Source organism: Ammospiza nelsoni, chromosome 27 (genome assembly GCF_027579445.1).
Source record: "Ammospiza nelsoni isolate bAmmNel1 chromosome 27, bAmmNel1.pri, whole genome shotgun sequence".
In the NCBI taxonomy this organism is placed as follows: domain Eukaryota; kingdom Metazoa; phylum Chordata; class Aves; order Passeriformes; family Passerellidae; genus Ammospiza; species Ammospiza nelsoni.
This window is the reverse complement of record NC_080659.1, coordinates 1,412,165-1,434,292: the sequence shown is the minus strand read 5'-3', so window position 1 is coordinate 1,434,292 and position 22,128 is coordinate 1,412,165. Positions and strand designations below refer to the sequence as shown.

The 22,128-nt window shown below is 63.6% G+C and overlaps 3 protein-coding genes across 3 annotated transcripts; 2 read left to right on the top strand and 1 right to left on the bottom strand.

The window, feature by feature from the left end:
• Nucleotides 1–130: 130 nt before the first annotated feature.
• Nucleotides 131–1,301, top strand: MRPL54 (mitochondrial ribosomal protein L54). Its single transcript, XM_059489921.1, has 3 exons — nt 131–230; nt 629–785; nt 1,057–1,301. Exons 1-3 carry the CDS (start codon nt 155–157, stop codon nt 1,187–1,189), a joined length of 366 nt encoding a protein of 121 aa, XP_059345904.1. The 5' UTR covers nt 131–154; the 3' UTR covers nt 1,190–1,301.
• Nucleotides 1,302–2,210: 909 nt separating this feature from the next.
• LOC132084594 (mucosa-associated lymphoid tissue lymphoma translocation protein 1-like) lies at nt 2,211–9,699 on the top strand. The gene is made up of 17 exons (XM_059489789.1): nt 2,211–2,413; nt 3,111–3,252; nt 3,882–4,048; nt 4,543–4,673; nt 4,782–4,929; nt 5,261–5,439; nt 5,550–5,646; nt 5,792–5,839; nt 5,934–5,969; nt 6,342–6,545; nt 6,694–6,871; nt 7,156–7,230; nt 7,657–7,784; nt 7,853–7,999; nt 8,254–8,411; nt 8,501–8,635; nt 8,722–9,699. Exons 2-17 carry the CDS (start codon nt 3,116–3,118, stop codon nt 8,974–8,976), a joined length of 2,223 nt encoding a protein of 740 aa, XP_059345772.1. The 5' UTR covers nt 2,211–2,413; nt 3,111–3,115; the 3' UTR covers nt 8,977–9,699.
• Nucleotides 9,700–11,863: 2,164 nt separating this feature from the next.
• On the bottom strand, nt 11,864–14,433 carry RAX2 (retina and anterior neural fold homeobox 2). Its single transcript, XM_059489892.1, has 2 exons — nt 14,191–14,433; nt 11,864–12,307 (listed from the first exon to the last, which is right to left on the bottom strand). The coding sequence occupies exons 1-2, from the start codon at nt 14,431–14,433 to the stop codon at nt 11,864–11,866; spliced, it is 687 nt and encodes a 228-aa protein (XP_059345875.1).
• Nucleotides 14,434–22,128: the final 7,695 nt, after the last annotated feature.

Sequence of the window (22,128 nt, the reverse complement as noted above, 5' to 3'; positions counted from 1 at the left end):
TCCATGGGGCCGGCGGCCCGGGAGGGGCCCGGGCCGGGCGGACTCGGTCACTACCGGCGCCTCCGGCCGGGACGGGACGGTCCCGCCGCCGTTTCCGTTCGCGCTGCGCAGGCGCGGCCGTGGCCCCGCCCCGGTCCCGCCGTGCCCCGCGCCCATGGCCGCCCGGGCGCTGCTGCGGGCGGCGGGAGCTGCGCTCCGCGCCCCGGCCCGCGGCTACGCCAAGAAACCCGGTGAGGCCCGCACGGGCACCGGCCCCGGCCCGCGCTCCTCGCTCCCGGCCCCGGCCCCGGCCCCGTGTGTCCCTTCGTGTGTCCCTTCGTTGTGTCCCCTCATGTGTCCCCTCGTCCCTCCGTGCCCCGGTCCCGCGCTTCTCCCCTTGGTACCGGCCATGCCCTGCCCACGCTCCGGGCCCCGTGTCCCGCTCCTAGGGCCCTCCCTGGTGGTGCCGCCGGCCCAGCTCCATTCCTCGTGTCCCCCACTCTCACCCGGCCCCGGTCCCTGTTAGCGCCCCGCGGTGCCCTTGCCCTCGAGTCCCCATCCCTTCCCCTGCCTGCGTCCTTCACCCGCGGCACACCCCCTGCCCTCACCCTGTCCTCACCCTGCCCTCACCCTGCCCTTTTCCCCACAGCCGCCAAGTCCAAAGGCAAGGGTGTGCCGAAGGAGGCGTTGAAGGGGCCGGAGGTGTGCACCGACCCCACCATGCTCGCCACCCACGCCATGGGGGTCAACTACTTCAAGGAGGGTCCGGAGGTGGCCCTGAAGCCCGAGTCCGAGTACCCCGACTGGTGCGTGCTGCCCCACTCCCCTCTGTGTCCCAGAGGTGCCATCCCAGGGGCACAGAGCTGTGTAAGAGGGACAGGGAAGTGTTCTGCGAGGAGGCAGACTGCCCCTCTGCTACCCAGAAGCCTTCCCCAGGGTCAGGAGACAGGAGGGAGTGCACTGTGGATGTGGGGTGACGGATCTGCACATCCTGATCACTCATGTCCATTGCTCCATCCTGTGCTTGTCCCTTTGTCATCCTTCCCACAGCCTCACACCCTCTGCATTCACCCCCAGGCTCTTTAAGATCCACCTCGGGCCCCCCAAGAAGCTGGAGGAGCTGGACCCCGACTCGCTTGAGTACTGGAGGCGCCTGCGGAAGTACAACACATGGCAGCGCAACAAGTTGAAGAAGGGCAAGAAGCTATAGGTGCTGCTGAGCTGGGGGCTTCCCTGTGTGCCAGCACAAGTGGCACTGGGACCCGCCCTGGCTTTTGGTCTCTTTTCCTTGCTGTAAATAAAAAATAAATCTCTGGTGAGGCTGTTATGTGTTACAAAGGCTGTGACAACCCCAGACCCTTTGCAAGCTCATGCCGAGGGCTGAGGCAGCACAGGCCACGAGTGTGTTTGTTTATACAGAAGCTCAGGTTTTGGGTCACAGAGAGAGCCCACACTGCACACGGGTCCTGCTGCTGTACCACGGTGCTGGGGCTGAGGGCCCCATGGGGATGTGGGGTGGGGAATGACCCACCCGTGTCACTGCGTCCCTGGCCAGTGGATCTCGGGGCCTGAAGCAGCCTGTGCTCCCTGGGGCTGGCAGGAGGGGCCAGGCTTTGGCAGTGCTGTGGGACAGCAGGCAGTGTGAGGGAGGGGACATGGTGGCCTGTTGTAGTGCCACCCCCACACCATGCTCTCCTTTCCTCCTCCAGCAGCAGGAGCAGTGGTGCTGGGATGCCAGGGCTTGGCTGGGCTGGACAATGAAGGCAGGGTCTTCCCCACACAACAGGGGCCTCACTGCTCTAACTCTGCTTCTCCTTGGGCAGCTTCAGCCTGGCAAAGCCCATGCCCTGGCCTCGGTTCTGGCTGTGTGTTGGGCACACCTGGCTGAGAGGTGCCACAGTCACCTCAGCTCACCTCCACCTTGGACTCGCTGCCCTGCAGCTCTTTCTGGGCTCGAGTTTGGCGCTGGGGAAAAGGGGTGCCTGTGGGTTCCTGCAGTGAGGAAGGGACAGTGCAGCCTCTGCCTGGCCTGGCGGTGGCCCAGGTGCCCTGTGACAGGCTGTGCCCTGTGACAGGCTGTGCCCTGTGATGGGGCCGGGCCGTGCCAGCTCCCCCGGGGCTGTGGGCGGGGGGTGGCAGCTCTGCGCCCACGTGCTGCACAACAGGAAGGAAGAGGGAGGGAAGCAGAAGTGCTGTGCTGCAGCGCAGCAGCGATTTTGGGGGAGATTTTGGGCTGAACCTCTGTGTGGGGTCAGTGCACAGCCTGGGAGCTGATGGGGCTCAGCCATACCCTGTGGTGAGTACCCATCCCTGCCAGGCCTGCAGCCCACCCTTCCCTCACCATCCCCAGTGTGTCCAGATCCCAAATCCAGCAGCAGGTGAGCAGACAGAGCACCTGGGTCCCTGTCCTCTGCCTTGGAGCCCTCTGCTTGGGGTGAGTGTCACCCAGCTGCTCTGGGCAGCTCAGTCCTGGGGACAAGGGTCCTTCTGGGGGGTGTTCTTGGGAAGGGACCTGAGGGGAGGGGGAGGGAACTGCCCCGTCCAGATGGTTCGTGTCACACAAATCTTTCCAGGATTCAGGGCAAGCTGAGCTGAGTCCCAGCCCTAAGACCCCCATGTACCCTATGTTGACCCCTCTGTAGGCTCCTCCTGGTGGCTCCAGAGCCACCATGCAGAGGCCTGGTGACAGCAAGGGGGGGCTGCTGCTGCCCCGCTGGGGCCTCTGCCAGAAGAAGAGGGGTACTGGGGCCCCATTCTCTGTGTCACCTGAAAGGACGGGGAAGGTGATGGAGGCTGTCCCCTCCTTCTACTTCTGTGGACCCCATTCCATGAAGGTCCCTTTCCTGGGGCCAGGCTAAAGTGCCCTGGCTCCCTGCCCAAGGCTGGGGGGTGAGTGGAGTCCCCTGTGCCACCCAGCTGGCAGAGTGGCAATGTGTCACTCCTGGCTGCCTGCCGGCGGTCAGATCCAGCAGCGCTGCCCAGCCAGGTCCCAGCACCTCCTCAGGCTCCTGGCACCAGGGTTCTCATTGCTCTCCCCTGAGTCACCCTGTGCCCAGAGGGCTCTGGTGGGGCACGGGGGCCTGGCACCCCATCACCTACCCACTGACAGCTGGTCCCCTCGGCGTCCCCAGGAGCGATGGGGGACTGGAGCATGCCCATCGGCTCGCTGGGCGAGGACGTGGTGGCCCGGCTGTGTGAGCTGCTGGATAACGCCGGCCGGGGCTGGCGCAAGCTGGCCGAGCTGGCCGGGGCCGAGAAACGCTTCAGGTGCAGGTAGGGCCGGGGGAGACGTGCCGGGGGCTGTCCCCGACCGGGTCACCGTGGGCACAGCTCTGCCGGGGCTGAGCGGGGGCGCACGGGTCGGTTCCCCCAGGGCTGGGCTCCATCCGCCCCGAGGGAGGAGGCTGGGCCGGGGCTGGGGCCGGGGCCGGGGCTGGGGCTGTGGCTGGGGCCGGGGCCGGGGCCGGGGCCGGGGCCGGGGCTGGGGCTGGGGCTGGGGCTGGGGCTGTGGCTGGGGCCGGGCCTGGGCCTGGGGCTGGGGCTGGGGCTGGGGCTGTGGCTGGGGCCGGGGCTGGGGCCGGGGCCGGGGCCGGGGCTGGGGCTGGGGCTGGGGCTGTGGCTGGGGCCGGGCCTGGGCCTGGGGCTGGGGCTGGGGCTGGGGCCGGGGCTGTGGCTGGGGCCGGGGCCGGGGCTGGGGCCGGGGCCGGGGCTGGGGCTGTGGTTAGAGCTGGGGCAGGGGCTGTGCTTGGGGCTGTGGCCAGGGCTGGGGCCAAGGCTGGGCCTGGGGCTGGAGCTGGGGCCGAGGCTGGGTCTGCGTCTGTGCTTGGGGCTGGGGCTGGGGCCAGGGCTGGGGCTGGGGCTGGGCCTGGGGCTGTGGCTCTGACGGCTGCGGGCGCTCGCAGCGTGGAGGAGCTGGAGATGTGCTCGCTGAAGGTGCTGGAGCCCCGCGGCAGCCCCACGCAGTGCCTGCTGCAGCTCCTGGCCGAGCGCGACTGCACCCTGCGCTACCTGCTGGGCTGCCTGGAGCGCATGGGGCACGAACAGGCCTGCCGGGTGCTCAGCTCCGCCGGTACGGACGGACAGAGGCACCGGGTGCGGGGGAGCACCGGGACAGGGGATCAGCAAGAGAAAATGGGCATGGGGGTGAAGAACAGCAATTCCCGTTGAGGGTCTTGCTTGGGTTGTGAGGTGCTGGGCAGGCAGGGTGGGGTGGGATAGATGCAACAGGATAAGATAGGATGGGATGTGGTCTGGTTGGATGGGACAGGACAGATTTGGACAGCATGGGATAGGATGGGATAGGCTAGGGTAGGATAGAGCAGAGTGGGATGGGATAGGCTGAAACAAGATGAGATGCGCAGATGGGATAGCACTGAATATGCCAATTGGACAAGGTGGGATGAGATGGCTGGGACAGGACAGAGGTGTGCGGTGTGATAGGATGGGCTGGGCTGGGAGAGGAGAATCTGTGGTGGATGGAAGTGGGGCAAAATAGGATGGGACTGGATGGTATGGGGTGGTGCAGGACTCAGCCAGCCCAGGCTGGTCTCTTCTCTTCCACAGTCCAGGATGGGATTCGCATCACGGTGCAGCCAGAGTCGCAGGTGGTGGCGGAGGGGACGCAGGTGTCCCTGACCTGCTGTGCAACTGGCCCGCCAGGGCTCATGTACCAGTGGTTCTGTGGGAGGCAGGAGGTGAGGTCCCACTGTGCCACACTGAGCAGGGCCCCACACCCTGGCTGTGGTGAGGGACCCGTACGGGTGAGGGAGCACATCACTCCTTGGCCTCCTCCCGTCTTGTAGGTGCCTGGAGCCACATCCCCAGAGCTGGTGATTGACACAGTCACTCCTGTGGGCCAGTGGTACATCTGCCGGGTGAACTGTGGGGCCACATTCACCTTCTCCAGGTGGGCTCACGTGCAGGTGGAGAAGAGCAGCAGCCCCAGCTCAGGTGGGTCTTGAGATCTCTGTCCCTGGGCTGGCAGGTATGGGGCACCACTTGCCTGATTGGGACATTTCCTGCAGGGCACCTCTTGCCCCATCAGGACAGGGATGGGTCCTGAGTGGTATCATTTGCCACGTAAGGCCCTGGCTCAGCCGTGAAGGTCTCTGGGCTTGCTGGGGTGATGGCGCCCACAGAGAGTCACATGCCCTCCTCATGCCTGCTGCCTCACGCCACCCATGGGTGCCAGGGCCTGTGGCTGCAGAACCTGAGGCCTGGAGCAGTGCTGCAGAGTACTTCCACGGCTGGGTGCCTGATTTCCCACCCTTCTCTTGCCCAGGCAGTGGCTACTGCCCGAGCATGGCAGGGCTGCAGATCCTGCGGCAGCCGCGGCCGTGCCGCCTGGCCGAGGGGGACACACTGGCCCTGGAGTGCAGAGCCATCGGCAACCCCCCGCCCCAGTACCAGTGGTTCAGGAACCGGCGCCCCGTGGAAGGGGCACAGGCACCCCAGCTCCAGGTATGGAGGGACCTCTGGCACGGCATGGCATGGTACAACATGGCACAGCGTGCCACAGTGCAGTGTGGTCTGGCACACTGCCCCAGCCTCCCGCTCTGCCCTGCTGGCAGGTGAAGCTGGTGACAACGGCCGAGCGGGGCAGCTACTCCTGCCACGTGTTCAACCTCTTCCACGAGGTGTGGAGCCAGGAGGTGGACGTGGAGATTGGTGAGGGCCCCAGACAAACCTCTGTGACCCCCCACCTGCTCTGTTCCCAGCACAGCCCTCATGGCTGCACAGTGTTTGAGGGGACTGCAGCCCATGCTGGGAGGTGATGTCATGCATAGGGTCCCTGACATCCCCTCTGCCACAGGCCCACGGCTCTTCACCTCTGGAGGCTCCTGGCAGGAGGGGGATGGAGGTAGGTGGGAGCAGAGCAGACACGTCTGTGCTGCTCTGCCTGCCATGCTCCCCTGGCACTGAAGGACCATGGCACAGCATTTCTCTCTTCCCAGGCTCCCTAGAGCATGGCAGCCCTGGACAGCTGTATGGTAAGAGCCTGCCCAGGAGGGGCTGGTGGCCCTGGGGGACTCTGAGTGTAGCCAGTGTCACCACTGTCACCCCATAAGGCTTTACTAGGCCAGGAATGCTTTGGATGCAGCATATTGGAAGAGTGAAACAGCAGCCCAGCCCCAACCCAAATCAGGAGAGCAGATCAGCACCTTAACCCTCAACCCAAATCCCCAACCCTAGCCCTTACCCATAACCTGAGGGTTCAGGGATCAGTGAGCCAGGGATGCCATAGGGTACCTTGGTACCCAGGGACTGCGATGCTGGCCAGAGCTGGGTGCCACCTCTGTGGGCAGCATGGGGGGCAGGTGTGTCCCACTCTGAAACAACACCTCCCTCTCCCGTCCTTGCAGCCACGGACAAAGTGGCGCTGCTGATTGGCAACATGCACTACCTGCACCACAAGCAGCTGCAGGCGCCCATCGTGGATGTTCACGCCCTCGGTGCCCTCCTGTGCCAGCTCAACTTCAAGGTGGTGTCCCTGCTGGACCTGCGCAAGGCTGAGATGCAGATGGCCGTCGATGAGTTCCTCCTCCTCCTCGACAAGGGCGTCTACGGTGCGGCAGCACTCGCCAGGGTGGCTCCAGCCCAGGGGGAGCTGGGGGGTTTAATGCTGGTGGAGTCTTGGGGTGCAGCCAGGCAAGAAGCAGGTGCTGGCAGGTCAGGGGATGTCACCATGTCACCTGCCCTCTGTTTCCCCAGCAGGTTTGCTCTACTACGCTGGGCACGGCTATGAAAATTTTGGCAACAGCTTCATGGTGCCCATCGACGCGCCCAGCGCCTACACGTCAGAGCACTGCCTGTGCGTGCAGCAGGTGCTGCAGGAGATGCAGCAGCGCCGCACCGGCCTCAACATCTTCCTGCTTGACATGTGCCGCAAGAGGTGACCCGGCCCTGCCACCCACCTGGGGACAAGCTGCGGCTTAGGGACAGCCAGCACAGGGACCTGGTGGTGGTGGCTCCTGGGGGCAGGTAGCGGGGCACCCCCAGGGTCCCATCTAAACCCATTGTCTTTGTCTAAATGCCCCAAGACTTCCCTGCCCCTGTGAGCTAGCAAACGCTGTAGTGGGCGGGCAGAGGGTGCAGCCCTCAAGGTCTGGTGTGCTTTGGGGTGGGTTTTGGGAGGGGGACAGATTCTCACTCTGTCCAGCTTCTCTTCTCTTGCAGGAACCTCAATGATGACATCATCCCACAGGTTGGGGCGCTGGAGGTCACGGCCAACATCGTCTTTGGCTATGCCACGTGGGTCCCCTCCCACCATCCCCTGGCACAGGCAGTGGGGCTGAGTCTCCCTGCCCAGCTCAGGGGCTCAGACCCCCACGGCTGCATCCCTCCACCCTTGATGCTGGAGGGGTTGGGCAAGCAGCAGCTGCCTGTCCCTCACAGGGCAGGGAGGTGCCCATGGCACTGCTTGGCTTTGGGCAGCACCTGCTGGCATGAAGCCCCAAGACTCCTCCAGAGCACAGGGGTTTGGGCTGGTGATGCTTTACGCATCCAGGATCTGGCCATTCTCTCCTATCCCAAACACAGTGGCCAGATGGTGTGATAGGAACAGGAAGAGTGCTGGGCACCCAGCTCTGGCTTCCTTAGGGCTGTCATCCTGTTGGGGCCAATTCCCAGGGAGTGCCAGACCCCATGACAGATCCAGCCACTGCCCTGTCCCCGCAGGTGTGCAGATGCTGAAGCCTATGAGCTGAGCCAAGGCGAGCTCTCCAATGGCATCTTCGTCACCTTCCTCAAGCGCTGGCTGCTGGAGGATGAGAAGATCACGGTGCTGCTGGACAAGGTGGCCGAGGGTGAGTGAGGAGCAGTGGGGAACAGTGACCCCCCTGGGGGCCCCTGCCAACCCCCTGTGCCCCCGCAGACATGGGCACTCTGGAGATCACGCGGGGCCGGCAGGCACTGGAGCTCCGCAGCAACCTCTCAGAGAGACGGGCACTGACAGACCCCATCCGCCCCCCGGGCCAGGACGAGTCCTCTGCCAGGAACCTGCAGTGGGCCAAGGCTCACGGTGAGTCATGGCCAGCCTGTCCCAAGCTGGCATCTGGAGGGGAAACAGCCCCAGGAGCAGAGAGAGGCTGTGAACAACATCTGCTGGATTCCTCCCACCTGGAGGAGAAACAGCTGGCACAGAGCCACCAGCCTGGAGACAGCAACAACAGCAGCCCTGCTCTGTGGTGATCCAGCGGCCGCCTCAGCTGTGGGCACAGCTCGAGCCCTGAGCCCCTGCAGGTGCCAGCCCTGTGCTCCCTGTCCCCTCCCCAGTGCTGCCGGAGAGCCGGCACCTCTGCTTTGACTGCGGTGTCACCGTCCAGCTGGGCTTTGCTGCCGAGTTCTCCAACATTATGATCATCTACACGCGTGTGGTGGCTGCCCCCAAGGACATCACCAAGTGTGAGGCCCGGCTCACTGATATTCCCGAGGTGGGAGCAGCTGCAAAGCCCCCACCAGGGCAATGCTGGGGAACGGGGGGGAAGCTGTGGTGGTCTTCACGTGGGTGCTGTCATGGCAGGAGCTGGATGTGGACCTCAAGTGCACCAACAAGGAGAGCCCAGAGGAGCTGGGCAGCCCGCTGGCACCCGTCTGGAGCCTCGGCTGCCCCTCCTGCTGCCTCTACAGCCGGGTCTGTGGCTTGCAGAAGCTGCGGGTAAGAGCCACGGCGAGCGGTGTCGGGGGCACGGTGTGACCATGGCCGTGCCAGGGCAGGAGCCCACGGTGCTGCTGTCCCTGCAGCAGGAGCTGGCCTTCACCGTGTGCCTGCAGTACCGCTACCAGGGCATGGATGACTTTGTGGAGGAGCGGCAGCGGGTGAACGTGGGGCGGCCGCTCATCGCCAAGCTCAACCTGCAGTGGGCAGCGCCCCCCTCCCCAGCCCACGGCCCCCTGTGCCCCGCTGCCCCCGGGAGCTGGGGCGTGGGGGAGAGCTCGTGGGTCAACACCCCCGAGGAGAACCTGAGCCCCGAGGGCCCCGGCTCCCACACCCTGTAGGGGGACAGTGAGGTGCCACCCCATCACCGCAGCCCCCTGGCACCGTGCCTGTTCTGCTGGGGGCCAGGGCATGGACGGGGTGCAGGTGACATGCACAGAGGCTGGGCTCCATCCTGGCCTCTGCCAAGGGGTGCAGGTCTCACAGCACAGCACGACTGGGACTGTGGGCCCCAACTGCACGTCCCTGGCATGGCAATGCCACCCCATCCCTGGGCAGTGCCAGTCCCGCATCCCTGGGCAGTTCCAGCCCCACATCCCTGGCCAGTGCCAGCCCCACATGCCAGGCCACCACCAGGCAGTGCAGGGGCAGAGTGCCAGAGACCACGGCTCAGCAGGCTCGAGGCGTCGTGCCGGGGCAGGGCTAGGTTCGTTCAGGCCTGGGAGAAATAGAGAGAAATAAGCAGCTTAGGGGCAAATCCCGCAGGAGGAGATTACAGGGGTGGGAGCGGGAGGGCTCCTGCTCGGCCACGAGGGGGTGGGAGCATCCCCTGGTACCTCCAGCACTGCCAGCAGCACCCACTCCTCACAGTACAGCCCCAGGAACCGGCCCCATCTGGGCAGTGAGAGATTTCAGGACAGGATTGGGATCGAAGGGGAAAAAATCCCTTTTTGCTTGAATTTTTCCCACACAAACTCCCACATGCTGGGGCAGGCTCCAGTGGGTGTCCACCGGGGAAAGCACCAATAAAGTGGTCCGGCCAGGCGGCTCGGTGCTTCTGCGTCCTCCCTGCGTTTAAATGGCATTTTTGGGGTCAGAAGTCTCGCCCGTTCCTGCAGGAGATGCAGCGCAGCACCGGGCGCACCCACGGGAGGGAAGGGGGGTACCGAGTGCGGGTACCCCGACATCCCCCGAGCCACCCCAAGGAAAACAGCTCATTTCCATCACTCACACAGCCCCCAGCCCCGAGGATGGGGGGGGCGCATCCATCCATCCATCCATCCATCCATCCATCCATCCATCCATCCATCCATCCATCCATCCATCCATCCATCCATCCATCCATGCTCCCGCCGGCCCCCTCCGCGCTGCCGGGGCCGGCCCGGAGCACCCTCGCCCCAATTACGGCTCCGATCAAACGGGCCGGGGGTGCGGCGCTGCCGCTCCCAGCGCCAGCCGGCCTTTGTTGGCGCTCGGGAGGCCGAGGGGTGCCCCGGGCTGGCGCCAGCCTCGGCAATTATGTCATGTGAAAAGCGCAGCCCCCATTGAGCGCGTCCCGTCCCCCGGATCAAACCCCATTACTTCCGCAGCCGTTGCTTCATTATCTGCCGGCCGGAGCTCGCCTCGGCCGGGGCGCTTCGCCCCATTAGCCGGGCCGGGGAGCCGGGGAGCATCGATTATGCGTTTAATGGCTTGTTAAAGGTTTAATTGTCGCTAACGAAACAGACGAGCAGCAGCAGCCGGGGGACGGGGCACAAGGAGCAGGGTCTCGCCGGGGTCAGTGCCTCGCCTGGCCCGCTGGCATCCCGGGCACACCCGCCCGACCCCGGGGCTCTGCAGGCGTCAGAGCCCGGCCCGGGGGGTTTGGACCGGGTGAGACCCCGGGCTGGGGGCGCTGAGCGGGCTCTGGGCAGGGGGGACGCGGTGGGGATGAGGCTGCTCCAGCCAGCCCCCAACGGGGACTCTGGTCAGGTCCGGAGTGGGAAGATTTTCTGGGGAAAAGCTTTGGTGGGAAGTGGGTTGTCCTTTGTTTGGCTCCTCCAGGGACTGGGGCACCCCAGGAACCCTGGACACCTCAGGGCATCCCAGGGACCCCGGGCACCCACTCACCCAGGGATAAACCCCCCTGGCTTGCTGTCCCAGCTGTGCTTAACACCTCAGAGCTGCTGTGGGCTCAGCCGTGTGCTGGGGCCATGCTGGCCTTTTCCATCGGTGAGGGTGAGGGTGCCTCTGGCTGTGCCCCGAGCTCCAGCAGGTGGGCAGATGGGACAGAGCTGCAGAGCCACTCTGGGGGCCCCTGAGGACACAGCACCTTGTCACCACCCCCAGCTCCCACCTGGCAAGGGATAAGCCAGGTGTGGTGTGCCCCCAGAACCCTGTTGTGGTGGGCCCAGGGCTCACAGCCGACCCCGTCCTCTCACCAGGGTCTCGGGGGTCCCACTGCTGCCCATCCTCCCCCCAGCACAGCACCCCCCTGGCACCTCTGGGAGTGTTGGGGCCGGGGACACAGCCCCCAAGGGACAGTCCAGCAGGGGACCTGGGACTCTTGAGGCCATGGAGCAGCCCTGCCTGCAGCATCCCGAGGGAGCAGGGCAGGAGGGTGCTCAGGGATGGTGCCCCCACAGAAAGCTCCATTCTGGCAGAAGCTCAGCAGCCACGCCGTGCTAAGGAGGGCAGGGCCCGACCGCGGCCCCGCAGCTCCAACTCCAGCCAGCAGCAGCCATCCAGCTCATCTCTTTACTCACAATACACCCGTGCTCTCGGCGCATCTGGCACGACCACAGCGTGCCCCAACACCGCTAAAACATCCCCCCAAGTACTCCCTACAAAACTAGAGCTTTCTGTTCACTTTTGTTTAAATCTGCAGCATTAAAAAAAAAATTAATAATAATGGAAAGGGGAGGGGGTGTGGAGAAAGGAGGTGTCCAACTGGGGTGGGGTGGGCGGCCCGCTGGCACAGTGGGATGCCTGAGCTTCAGCCAGGTCCTCAGTTGATCTTGATGCCTCAGAGAGGCAAAGGAGCTCCTGGAGTGCTTCCCCCAGCCGTGGGGCCCTGCCAGCACCCGACTCGCTCCCCTGGCACCGCTGGTGCTGGGTCAGTGTGGGGAAGAGGCAGCCTGGCATCCCTGCCTGGTGCCAGCTTGGTCCTGCTGAGCACCCGCTGTCCTCCCTCGCCCGCCAGCACCGGGGGCAGGAGCGGCGGCCGGGGAGCTCGGAGGGGAGCGTTCATCAAATGGGCTGCCAGGTCTTGTCAATGGTCTGAATGTGCTCCTTGGCTTTCATGCGGAGCGAGGCGATGCTGGAGCTCCTCTGGTCCACCTCCTCCAGCGGGTACTTGTCCACAAAGGGGGTGCTGCACTGGTAGGGCGCGGGGGCCATGGGCTGCATGCCCTGCGCCATCGGCGGGGGCGTGTTGAGGAAGGAGTGCCCAGCATAGGGGGGCTGCAGGGCCTGGGGGGCTCCCATGAAGCCGGGGATGCTGTGAACCGTGGTGGCACTGGAGATGGGGGACGTCAGCCATGGGTCGAGTGGGAGGGAGTTGCTCATGGGCCCCACGTTGGGGGTCATGGGGGGCCGGTTGAAGGAAAGCACAGGGGTGTCGTGGAGCTTCATGGAACTGGCCTCCATCTTCTCCTGCCTCCTCCACTTGGCTCGTCGGTTCTGGAACCAGACCTGCGAGGTGAGAGCCAAGGTGAGCTCACTGTGCCCGGCTGGGCCCTTGCAGTGTGCCCCACACGCTGTGTCCCATGCAGGGTGCCCCATGCCTCTGCCCCGTGCCTCTGCCCCAGGCAGGGTCCCCGTTGTGCTGTATCCCCTGTGGGGTGTCCCACGGGGAGTGCTCGAGGTGGGGGTGTCCTGTTTGAGGTACCCCATCCCACAAGGGCTGTCCCACAGGGCTCCAGCAACCCCAGCACCTCTGCCAGACCTCTCCCACAAGTCCCAGAGACCAAGGACATCTCCAGGGTGTGGAAGGGAGAGGTGTAAGCACAGAGCCCCTTTGGCTCCGTGGGAACGTGCACCCCGGCCCTGCAGACTCCCAGCAGTCCATGGGACAATGTTATCCGACCTTCCCAGCCCCTTGGTCACAGCTTTCATAAGTTAAACAGCCACAGTTGTGCCAAAACCCAGCAGGAACGACAGGGACTGGCGACCCAAATCCAGTGGGGACGTCTGGCCCCGTGGGAACTGCTCATTAAAGTGCTGGTCCCCATGTCCCCAGAGCAGCACAGGGCACAGGGGTCTGCTGCAGGAGGCAAAGGGGAGGAAAGATGAATGGCTGGGTGGGAAAGGGGGGGAGGGTTCCACGGGCTGCTCACGGCTGTTGGGGACACTGGGCTGCACTGGTGCAAACTGCATGTCCAGAGAAGGGAACGGAGCTGGAGAAAGGGCTGGAGCACAAGTTGGATGAGGAGCAGCTGAGGAAGCTGGGAGAGCTCAGCCTGGAGAAAAGGAGGCTCAGGAGGGACCTTTTGGCTCTGCACAGCTCCTGACAGGAGGGGCAGCCAGGGGGGTCAGGCTCTGCTCCCAGGGAGCGAGGGGAGCCCAGGAGGAAACAGCCTCAAGCTGCACTAGGGGAGGGTTAGGTTGGAGATAAGGGGAAATTTCTTCCCTAGGGCAGTGGTGGAGTCCTCATTCCTGGAGGGACTTCAAAGATGTGGGGATGTGGCACTTGGGGACATGGATTGGTGGTGGCCTTGGCAGTGCTGGGGAAGCAGTTGGACTCAATGGACTCAGAGCGCTTTTCCAACCTGAATGATTCTGTGGTTCTGTGAAACCAGTTGTTGCTCAGAGAGCTCAGCAGAGGCATCTTTATGGTTTGGACCCCCACAAGAAAGGCTGCATTGTCTTCACTGGGGCTGAGGCCTGGGGAATTCAGTTCATTTGTTTGGGGGCTACTGCTTTCATTCACAGTGGCTTCATTCAGCTCCCTGACCCTTTCTCCCTCCCTGATCTCACCCTGTCAGTCCAGGAAAGGTGGGGAGACGACTGGTGGGACCCCAAGCTCTTCCCAGGCTCTGCTGTACCCCCATGAGTCTTTTGCTGCAGCCTAAGGAACAAAACCTCCCCAGTCCCACTGCCTCGCCAATCTGCCTGCACCAACAATCTTAAAACCCTCAAATCCATGAGGATCTTGTGCTTTCCCAGCCCAAAAACCTGGAAGGAGCCACAATCAGCCAAGGTGGGGTTTTTGGCCACTTTCCCATGCGAGCAGCAGGAGGGATGGGAGCAGCCAGCACCAGAAGGGGGAAAAATTTCTGAAAACCATCTCTGTGTCCTGTTGGCGCCTCTGGCCCATGGGCCCAACTGAGACCTTGTAAGTCAGACTGGGACCCCACAGAGGAACAAGGCTCAGCCATTAAACCCTTTCCCTGGCTTTGTCAGGGGCAGCTGGCTCTGCAGAGAAGCCACTCCCCTATCGAGCTGTGGGGAAACTGAGGCACAGAGGGAGGCATTGCCGCTAGAGCTGAGAGCTGAGAGGAGCTCTCCATCACCCTGGGGTCCCCGTGCCCCGGCTCAGGGGCAGATCCGGGGTGCGGGGGTGCTGCCCTCCCTACCTGCACGCGGACCTCCGGCAGGTTGACCTTCATGGCCAGCTCCTCGCGGCTGTACACGTCGGGGTAGTGCGACTTCTCGAAGGCGCGCTCCAGCTCGTGCAGCTGGTACGTGGTGAAGGTGGTGCGGTTCCGCCGGTGCTTCTTCTTGGGCTGCTCCTCCTCGGCGGCGGCCGGCGGGGAGCTCTCGCCGTCCCCCGGCTTCCGCAGCTCCCCCAGGTCCCCCTCGCACTTATTGAGGAACATGGTGGCACCTGGGGGGACAGCGCAGAGTCAGAGGGGCCTGGGGGCTTTGGGCCCCGCACGTGTCCCAGCCCAGGGATGGACGGACGAGGAAAAGGAGGGATGGGAAGGTAGGGTGGCCCTAGAACAGGTTATGCAAAGGCATAATCCTCTCTGCCACAGCAGAGGATCCCAGGGCTGTGGTGTCCTGGGGGCTGATCCACAGTCCCGGGGACTGACCCGGGGTCCTGGGGACTGACCCAGAATCCAAGGGATGCCTCATACTTGGCCCTGCTGTCAGATCCCACCGGGCCACTGAACCCGCTGGTGCTAAAAGTCAGATTTCCTCTGAAATGGAGGATTTATGGAAGTGCCATCACTGAGAGCCAACCTGATCTCTCTCTGCCCTGGCCTGGAGGGGACCAAGCCTGGGTTAATTCCCTCCTTCCTCTGCAGCTCCTCTTGTCCAGCCTCTCCCATGGAGCAGGCTGGCCCTGGAACGCTGGGGCCCCCAGTGTCAGCCCCGAGGCTGGGCGGGCGTGACCCGGCGCTGTCCCCCAGCTAATAACGTTTGGGTGACGCTTATAAGCATTTTCAACCCTCACAACGTTTCATCTTTAAGCTTTTTATCCGGCATCTGAAATCTTCCTGCAGTATTTGCAGGGGATTAAGGGTCTCTTTCCACTGTGAGGATGTCAGCAGACATGGAAATGGGGCAGAAAACTGTAATCCTGGGGCAACGGGAAGGCACTGCATTGCTCACACCCGCCGGCAAAGGCTCACCTAATGCCTCAGGGGGAGTGGGGAGGGGAAAGGAGAGTGAGTTCATGCTGGGAGGGGGTAATGAGGCTCCTAGAGGGCAGCGAGCAGAGGCTGGGTGTCGGGTGTTGCCCAGAATGCACACACAGGGTGTGTGTGTGGGGTGCTGTGTGTGCAGTGGGGCTGTGCACTGCGTGCCTGCAGCAGCTGTGGCTGTGCCTGTACCTGGGCACAGGTACACACACCCTGGGCAGGGCCCAGGGGGGCTCAGGGAGGCCCCCAGTGAGGCACAGGTGTCCGGGGAGAAAGGCTGGGCATGTGATGGAAGGTGTGCAGCAATGCAGAGCGTGGATGTGCAGGTGTGGGGATGGGGGCGTGAAGATATGGGGGTGTGCAGGGATAGGGGTGTGCAGGGATGGGGGTGTGCAGGGATAGGGGTGTGCAGGGATGGGGGTGTGCAGGGATAGGGGTGTGCAGGGTTAGGGGTGTGCAGGGTTAGGGGTGTGCAGGGATGGGGGTGTGTGGGGATGGGGGTGTGCATGGATGGGGGTGTGCGGGGATGGGGGTGTGCAGGGATGGGGGTGTGCAGGGATGGGGGTGTGCAGGGTTAGGGGTGTGTGGGGATGGGGGTGTGCGGGGATGGGGGTGTGCAGGGATGGGGGTGTGTGGGGATGGATCTCTGCAGGGTGGTTTGCACCACACAGAAGCAGTGCCAGGGTGCAATGTCTCTGTGCCATGCATGCAGCACGTGCTGTGCAGTGTCTGCACTGCTGCACACAGGGCACAGTGTGTGTGCACAGTGCTCATGCAGGCTGTGCACAGCACCGTGGGTGTGCAGGGAGCACAGTGTGTGTGGAGCATGAACAGCCTGTGGGCACAGGAGCTGTGGGCACCCAGTGTGTAGTATGAGCAGTGTGTGTGCAGTGTGTGTGCAGCATGTGCAGTGTGTACAGTGTGTGTGTGCAGTGTGTGCAGTGTGTGTGCACAGTGTGAGCAGTGTGTGCAGGGTGTGCAGTGTGTGTATGTGCAGTGTGTGCAGTGTGTACAGTTTGTGCAGTGTCTGCAGGGTGTGCAGTGTGCACAGGGTGTGCAGTGTGTGCAGGGTGTGCAGGGTGTGCAGTGTGCACAGTGTGTGCAGTGTGTGTGCAGTGTGTGCAGTGTGTGTGCAGTGTGTGTGCAGGGTGTGCAGTGTGTGTGCAGTGTGCACAGTGTGTGCAGTGTGCACAGTGTGTGCAGTGTGTGTGCAGTGTGTGCAGTGTGTGTGCAGGGTGTGCAGTGTGTGTGCAGTGTGCACAGTGTGTGCAGGGTGTGCAGTGTGTACATGGTGTGCAGGCAGTGTGTGTGCAGGGTGTGCAGTGTGCACAGTGTGTGCAGGGTGTGCAGCATTGTGCAGTGTGTGCAGGGTGTGCAGTGTGCACGGTGTGTGCGTGTGTGCAGCATTGTGCAATGTGTGCAATGTGTGCAATGTGTGCAGTGTGTGCAGGGTGTGCAGGGTGTGCAGTGTGTGCAGTGCACATGGCACAGGCAGCAGAGGCACGTGCAGAGCCTGTGGCACACACCATGCAGTGCAGCCCATGCAGTGTGTGCCTGTGTGTGGCAATGCGCAGTGCCTGCCCAGCGTGTGCTGTGTCTGTGCAGTGCAGCCAACACGAGCAGCCTGTGGCTGGTGCTGCTGTGGGTGTGCGCTGTGGGCAGTGTGTCCAGTGCAATCAGTGCATGCCCAGGGGCTGTGTGTGCAGGGAGTGCAGGGAGTGCAGCACAGGGAGTGCATGCAGGGTGTGCAGGGAGTGCAGCACAGGGTGTGTGTGGAGGGAGTGCAGCACAGGGTGTGTGTGGAGGGAGTGCAGCACAGGGTGTGTGTGTGTGCAGGGAGTGCAGCAGGGTGTGTGTGCCTTTGGGAGTGGAGCAGGGTGTGTGTGTGCCTTTGGGAGTGCAGCACAGGGTGTGTGTGTGTGCAGGGAGTGCAGCAGGGTGTGTGTGCCTTTGGGAGTGCAGCAGGGTGTGTGTGCCTTTGGGAGTGCAGCACAGGGTGTGTGTGTGTGCCTTTGGGAGTGCAGCAGGGTGTGTGTGTGTGCCTTTGGGAGCTGCAGGCCCACCCTGGCAGGGTGTCTGTAGCCCCAGGAGCTCTGGGTCCAGCCCAGCAGCCTCAGGGGACCCACAGGTCAGGACAGGGGTGTTGGGTGCTGCACCCTGGGGTGCCCCAAGGCAGCGGTGGGGGGCAGGGGGGCTGGGGGGAGCAGGGGCCCTGTGGTCACTGTGTGAGCATCACAGCATGTTCTGGGGTTAGGGACACAGGGAAGGGATGGGGTCCCCCACTGACATCCTGCTCTCACTTACCTGCTTCTCATTTGCGCAGCTCCACACCTGCAAGGAGAGGAGAGAGGGGGGCTGAGCACCTAGAGCACCCTCCCGGGGCGCAGACCCCCCCAAGGCACCCAGAACCCCACCAGGATCCCCATCTGCCCTGCCCAGCCATGTCCCACAGCCCCACGAGCAATGGGGGGAGCCAGAGCTGGGGGGGAGCTGGAAGGAGCTGGGCAATGGGAATGGGTGAGATGGGCACTGGGGGATGAGTGAGAGAGGCTGGGGGGGCTGGGGATAAGATGGGGAGAAGAAGAGGGGCACTGGTGGGGGACAGGGCTAAGGTGCAAAGACAGAGCCCCATGGTTCACCCCCTGACCCCATCAGAAAGCAACGGAGGCAAAATCTTCCCAGGGAGCAGCAAACCCCGACCTGGGAGCAGAGATGAGCAGCAGAACACTGGAGCAGCAGTGACCCAGCAGCAGAGCAGCACCCCCGGACCCTGCGGGATGGGGGCCAGGGCAGGACCCCCCCAAATCTGCTTCAGCCTGGCTGGGGGGTACAGAATGTCCCTGAGTGGGGAACGAGGGGGCATTACACACCAGGCTGGGGGGACAGCAGCAACCAAGCACCCCATTTCCCCCATCCTCCAGGGACTGGCCTCAGGACTCCCAAGCCTTTGCCACCAGTGTTTTGGGAATCCTGCCTGGAAACAGGCCACGCTGAGCTGGGGCTGGGGGAACTGCTGAACTCTGGCTCCCGAAGAACATCTTCCTGCAGCCTCTGTCATGCTAGCAGCAATTTTTGGGTTTAAGCCCTTAAGCTGCAAAACTGTGCTGGGAACCATAAGGACCCAATACCTCAGGGGAGTCCTTCCCCCCCTCTCCTCGATGCTCCAGCCCACGGTTTTCCTGTGCGGGCTGCTAGCTAGGGGGAGGGAATAGCTGCTGGTAAAGACAGCCAAAAAAGCAACAGAAATGACATTGAGCCCTGGTCAAAGTGGGCAAAACCCCTCACTTTAAAACCTCTCACTTCCTGAGCACTGCAAAGCATCGGTGAGGACAGGTGGGCTCCCCTGTCAGCAGGGGATGTGGAAGAGACAGTCCAGGGACAGCCCCACCTTCCACTGGGACCCCATTCTGTGCCTTTGGGAGCCCACCTGGGTGCCAGGATTTGGCTCCCTGGGCTCGGGCTGCCAGGGGTGGGTGGTGGAGCCCGGGTGGCTCCTGGCCCTGGCCCTGTGTGACTCGGGACGAGTGACACTGGCGGGCGCCCGATCTGCTCCTGAGTCCCCAGGGAATGGTGCCAGCCCCGTCCCCAACACCAACCCCAGGCGCACCCTGGGGACACCCACTCCCTTTCTCAGCATCTTCCCTCGGCGCTTTGTCCCGAATTGGAAAAAAACGGCGTTACCTGCTGGGCCCAACTCGGCTTTTCCAGGAGTATTTAACTTTGCTGGTCCCTCCCGGGAACCAAACAAGCGGCTCAACCTCACCAATCTCGCAGCTTTGGCAGCCAAAGTTGCCTCTAGTCTTCTTATTTGTCACAGAACCGCCGTGCTAAGGCTCGGGAGAATCTTTATTTAGTGTTGCAGATGTCACCAAGGCACCGCAGATTGGAAATGAGTCCAAAGGATTAAGACGAGGTTATTAATTGGAGGCCTTCCCCTTTAAGAATGATTGACAGTTACTTTCTGGACAAGTAATTGCTCTAAATGTCCCCCCAGCACGGGTCCGGGGGGGCAGTGGCGGACAAAGCCCCGAACTGCCTTCCCCACTCGGATTGTCTCCCCACAAAGGCGTCCTGCTGGAGTTTGCCGTGTAATCCCCTCATTACGGGCGAGGAGAAAGAATTAGAAACAGGGGGAGCGGAGAAGAAAGGATGGAGGGGGAGGGGGCAGGATTTCCTTGGGCTGCGGAGCCTCTGCCCCAGGGATGGGGTCCGGGGCAGATGCCCCAAACCTCGGTGGGATGGGGATGCTGCAGTGGTGGGTGTTGTCCCCCCTGGACAGGGATGGCGAGCTGGGGGTGGCCCTGTGACAGCGTGGGTGGCCCTGTGGCTCCCATGACGCTGCCTGCAGAGCCCTGCCCGTGTGGGGAGCAGAGACGGGGACAGGTGTGGGGACAGGGATGGGGACCAGGCACGGGGTCCAGCGTGAGACCCCAGGGTGCGGACATGGCCTGGGGAGCTGCTCTGGGGTCTGGCTGTGGGCCCAGGTGTAGGGACCAGCCATGGAGACCAGGCCCCTGAACAGCCTTGGGGACCTGGTATGAGGATCAGGCAGGGAACACTCACGGGGACAAGAGCAGGGCACCAGGCAGGAGTGTAGGGAGCAGCCATGGGACAGTGCCCATGGGACCAGGCCTGGGATGATTCATGGCCATGGGACTGAGCACTGGGCCCAGGCATGGGAACACCCTGTGGGGACCAGCTGTGGGATCCAGCCAAGGGGACAATCCCTGGGGCAGCCCCATGGGCCCTGGCCTAAGGGGGCGTGGGACAAAGGCAGCCAGGCTGAGGGGCAGGGCCACCATTCTTCTCCTCCACACTCCCACTGCTGCCCCTGGGCCCCGAGGAACGATGGAAACATCATGGTGGGAGTCCTGGGCTCCGCTGGGGGATGTGCTTGGTGCTGCCCACAGCCCCATCATGAGGGGTGCATTTTGCCCTTTTCTTTCTTTGCTCACTTTTACTTTCTCCCAAAACCATCTTCCTGCCACCTGCAGCCGCCGCCACCCCCGGGCCTGTCTCAGCTTCCTCCCACTCCCTTCCTCCTCGCCACTTCCCCTTTCGCATGGCAAATGTCACTGTGGGGGTTTTGGACTGTGCCAGGTGCTGCTGGCCCCGGGTCTGTGCCCTCCCCACCAGAGCTGCTCCTGGCGAGACCCCACAGCCCCTCTGTGTCCTGGTGTGGGCTCCGAGGCCATCTCGTTGTCCCCCACTGGGGCTGTGAGGCTTTACCTGCCCTGTCTCACAGCTCTTTGGGGACAGGTGATGTTGTGTTGGGGACGGCATGCCACTACCCTGGGGACAGTGTGCCACCACCGCAGGGACAGGCTGGCACTGCCCTGGGCACGGCAAGGCCACACCCCAGGGATGGCACAACCTGCACAGGCAGGCCCTGCAGCCCCCGGGGGTGAGGGGACACTGCAGGGCCAGCAGTGCTGCAGGAGGGCACGGGAGAGAGGGAGCTGTGGGGACAGCCCCAGGCAGGGCCACGTGTGGGGCAGGGCCATGTGTGGGGCAGGGGTGATGGGTGGGGCAGGGCCATGTGTGGGGCAGGGGTGATGGGTGGGGCAGGGCCATGTGTGGGGCAGGGCCATGTGTGGGGCAGGGGTGATGGGTGGGGCAGGGGTGATGGGTGGGGCAGGAGTGATGTGTGGGGCAGGGCCATGTGTGGGGCAGGGCCATGTGTGGGGCAGGGGTGATGGGTGGGGCAGGGGTGATGGGTGGGGCAGGGCCATGTGTAGGGCAGGGCCACGTGTGGGGCAGGGCCATGTGTAGGGAAGGGCCACGTGTGGGGCAGGGCCATGTGTGGGGCAGGGGTGATGGGTGGGGCAGGGCCATGTGTAGGGCAGGGCCATGTGTGGGGCAGGGCCATGTGTGAGGCAGGGCCATGTGTGGGGCAAGGGTGATGAGTGGGACAGAGGTGATGGATGGGGCAGGGGTGATGGGTGGGGCAGGGGTGCAAACTGGACCCCACTCTCCCGATGCCCATGCTGGCCACTGTGCCAAGTGCAGGAGCGTGTGCCCCACACTGGTGGCCCCCGGCAGGTTCCCGGGTGCCCCCTGGCCCGGGGGTGCGGGGAGGTGCCCAGGGTGCCTGGTTTGGGTGCGGGGGCTGCCCAGGGTCCCGGTTCGGGGTCGGGGGCTGCCCAGGGGCCCGGTTTGGGTGCGGGGGCTGCCCAGCTGCCCGGCCCGGCGCTGTGTGTGCCCTCCCGGCACACACAAGGTGTTGCCTCGCCCGGGGGGAGGCAGCAGGCTGATTTGCCAAATGATTATAATTGCCTTTTAGGAGCAGATAGCAAATTGATTTGCTTCCTTGTCCAAGGCCCGTAATCGCTTCATCACTTTAAAATATTAATGCTATACTTCTTTGCTAGTTTCCCAATTACCCTAATTGAAGGCAAATTGGTTAAGAAGGTGCAATGCAGAGTATCAGGGGGTTTAGTTCACTCAAATGACAGTTTTAAACCTCCCTAATCCTATTAGCGCGCAAAGCTGCTAACGCTTAGAGACGCTGCGTCAGCTTACCGGGGCGGTGGGGCCGGGGGCGGGGGTCGGCCCGGGGGGCGGCCGGGGGCCACCGGCCTCACGTGACCAGCTCGGCCGGGGATTTATCACTTTTTTAGTTCATTAAGAGGCCTTTGGCAGGCGGGGAGGCAGCAGGGGTGACCCAAAAGGGTGCTGAGCGGGAGGCAGGTGGCAGCATGGGGAGGGCGGGGGGAGGACGATTAGCCAAGGAGACCTGGCGGAGGGTCCTGACCCGAATCCCAGCTGGCGCTGGGAGTCCCCATGCAGCCCCGCTGGGAGCGCTGGGAGAGGGCTGCCCGGCAGAGCAGGATGGGACCCTGGTGTGGAACGGGGATGGAGGACTGAGATGGTGCTGGCAGAGCTCGTTGGGGACCTCAGTGCCACCATCCCAGCACCTGGCACTTG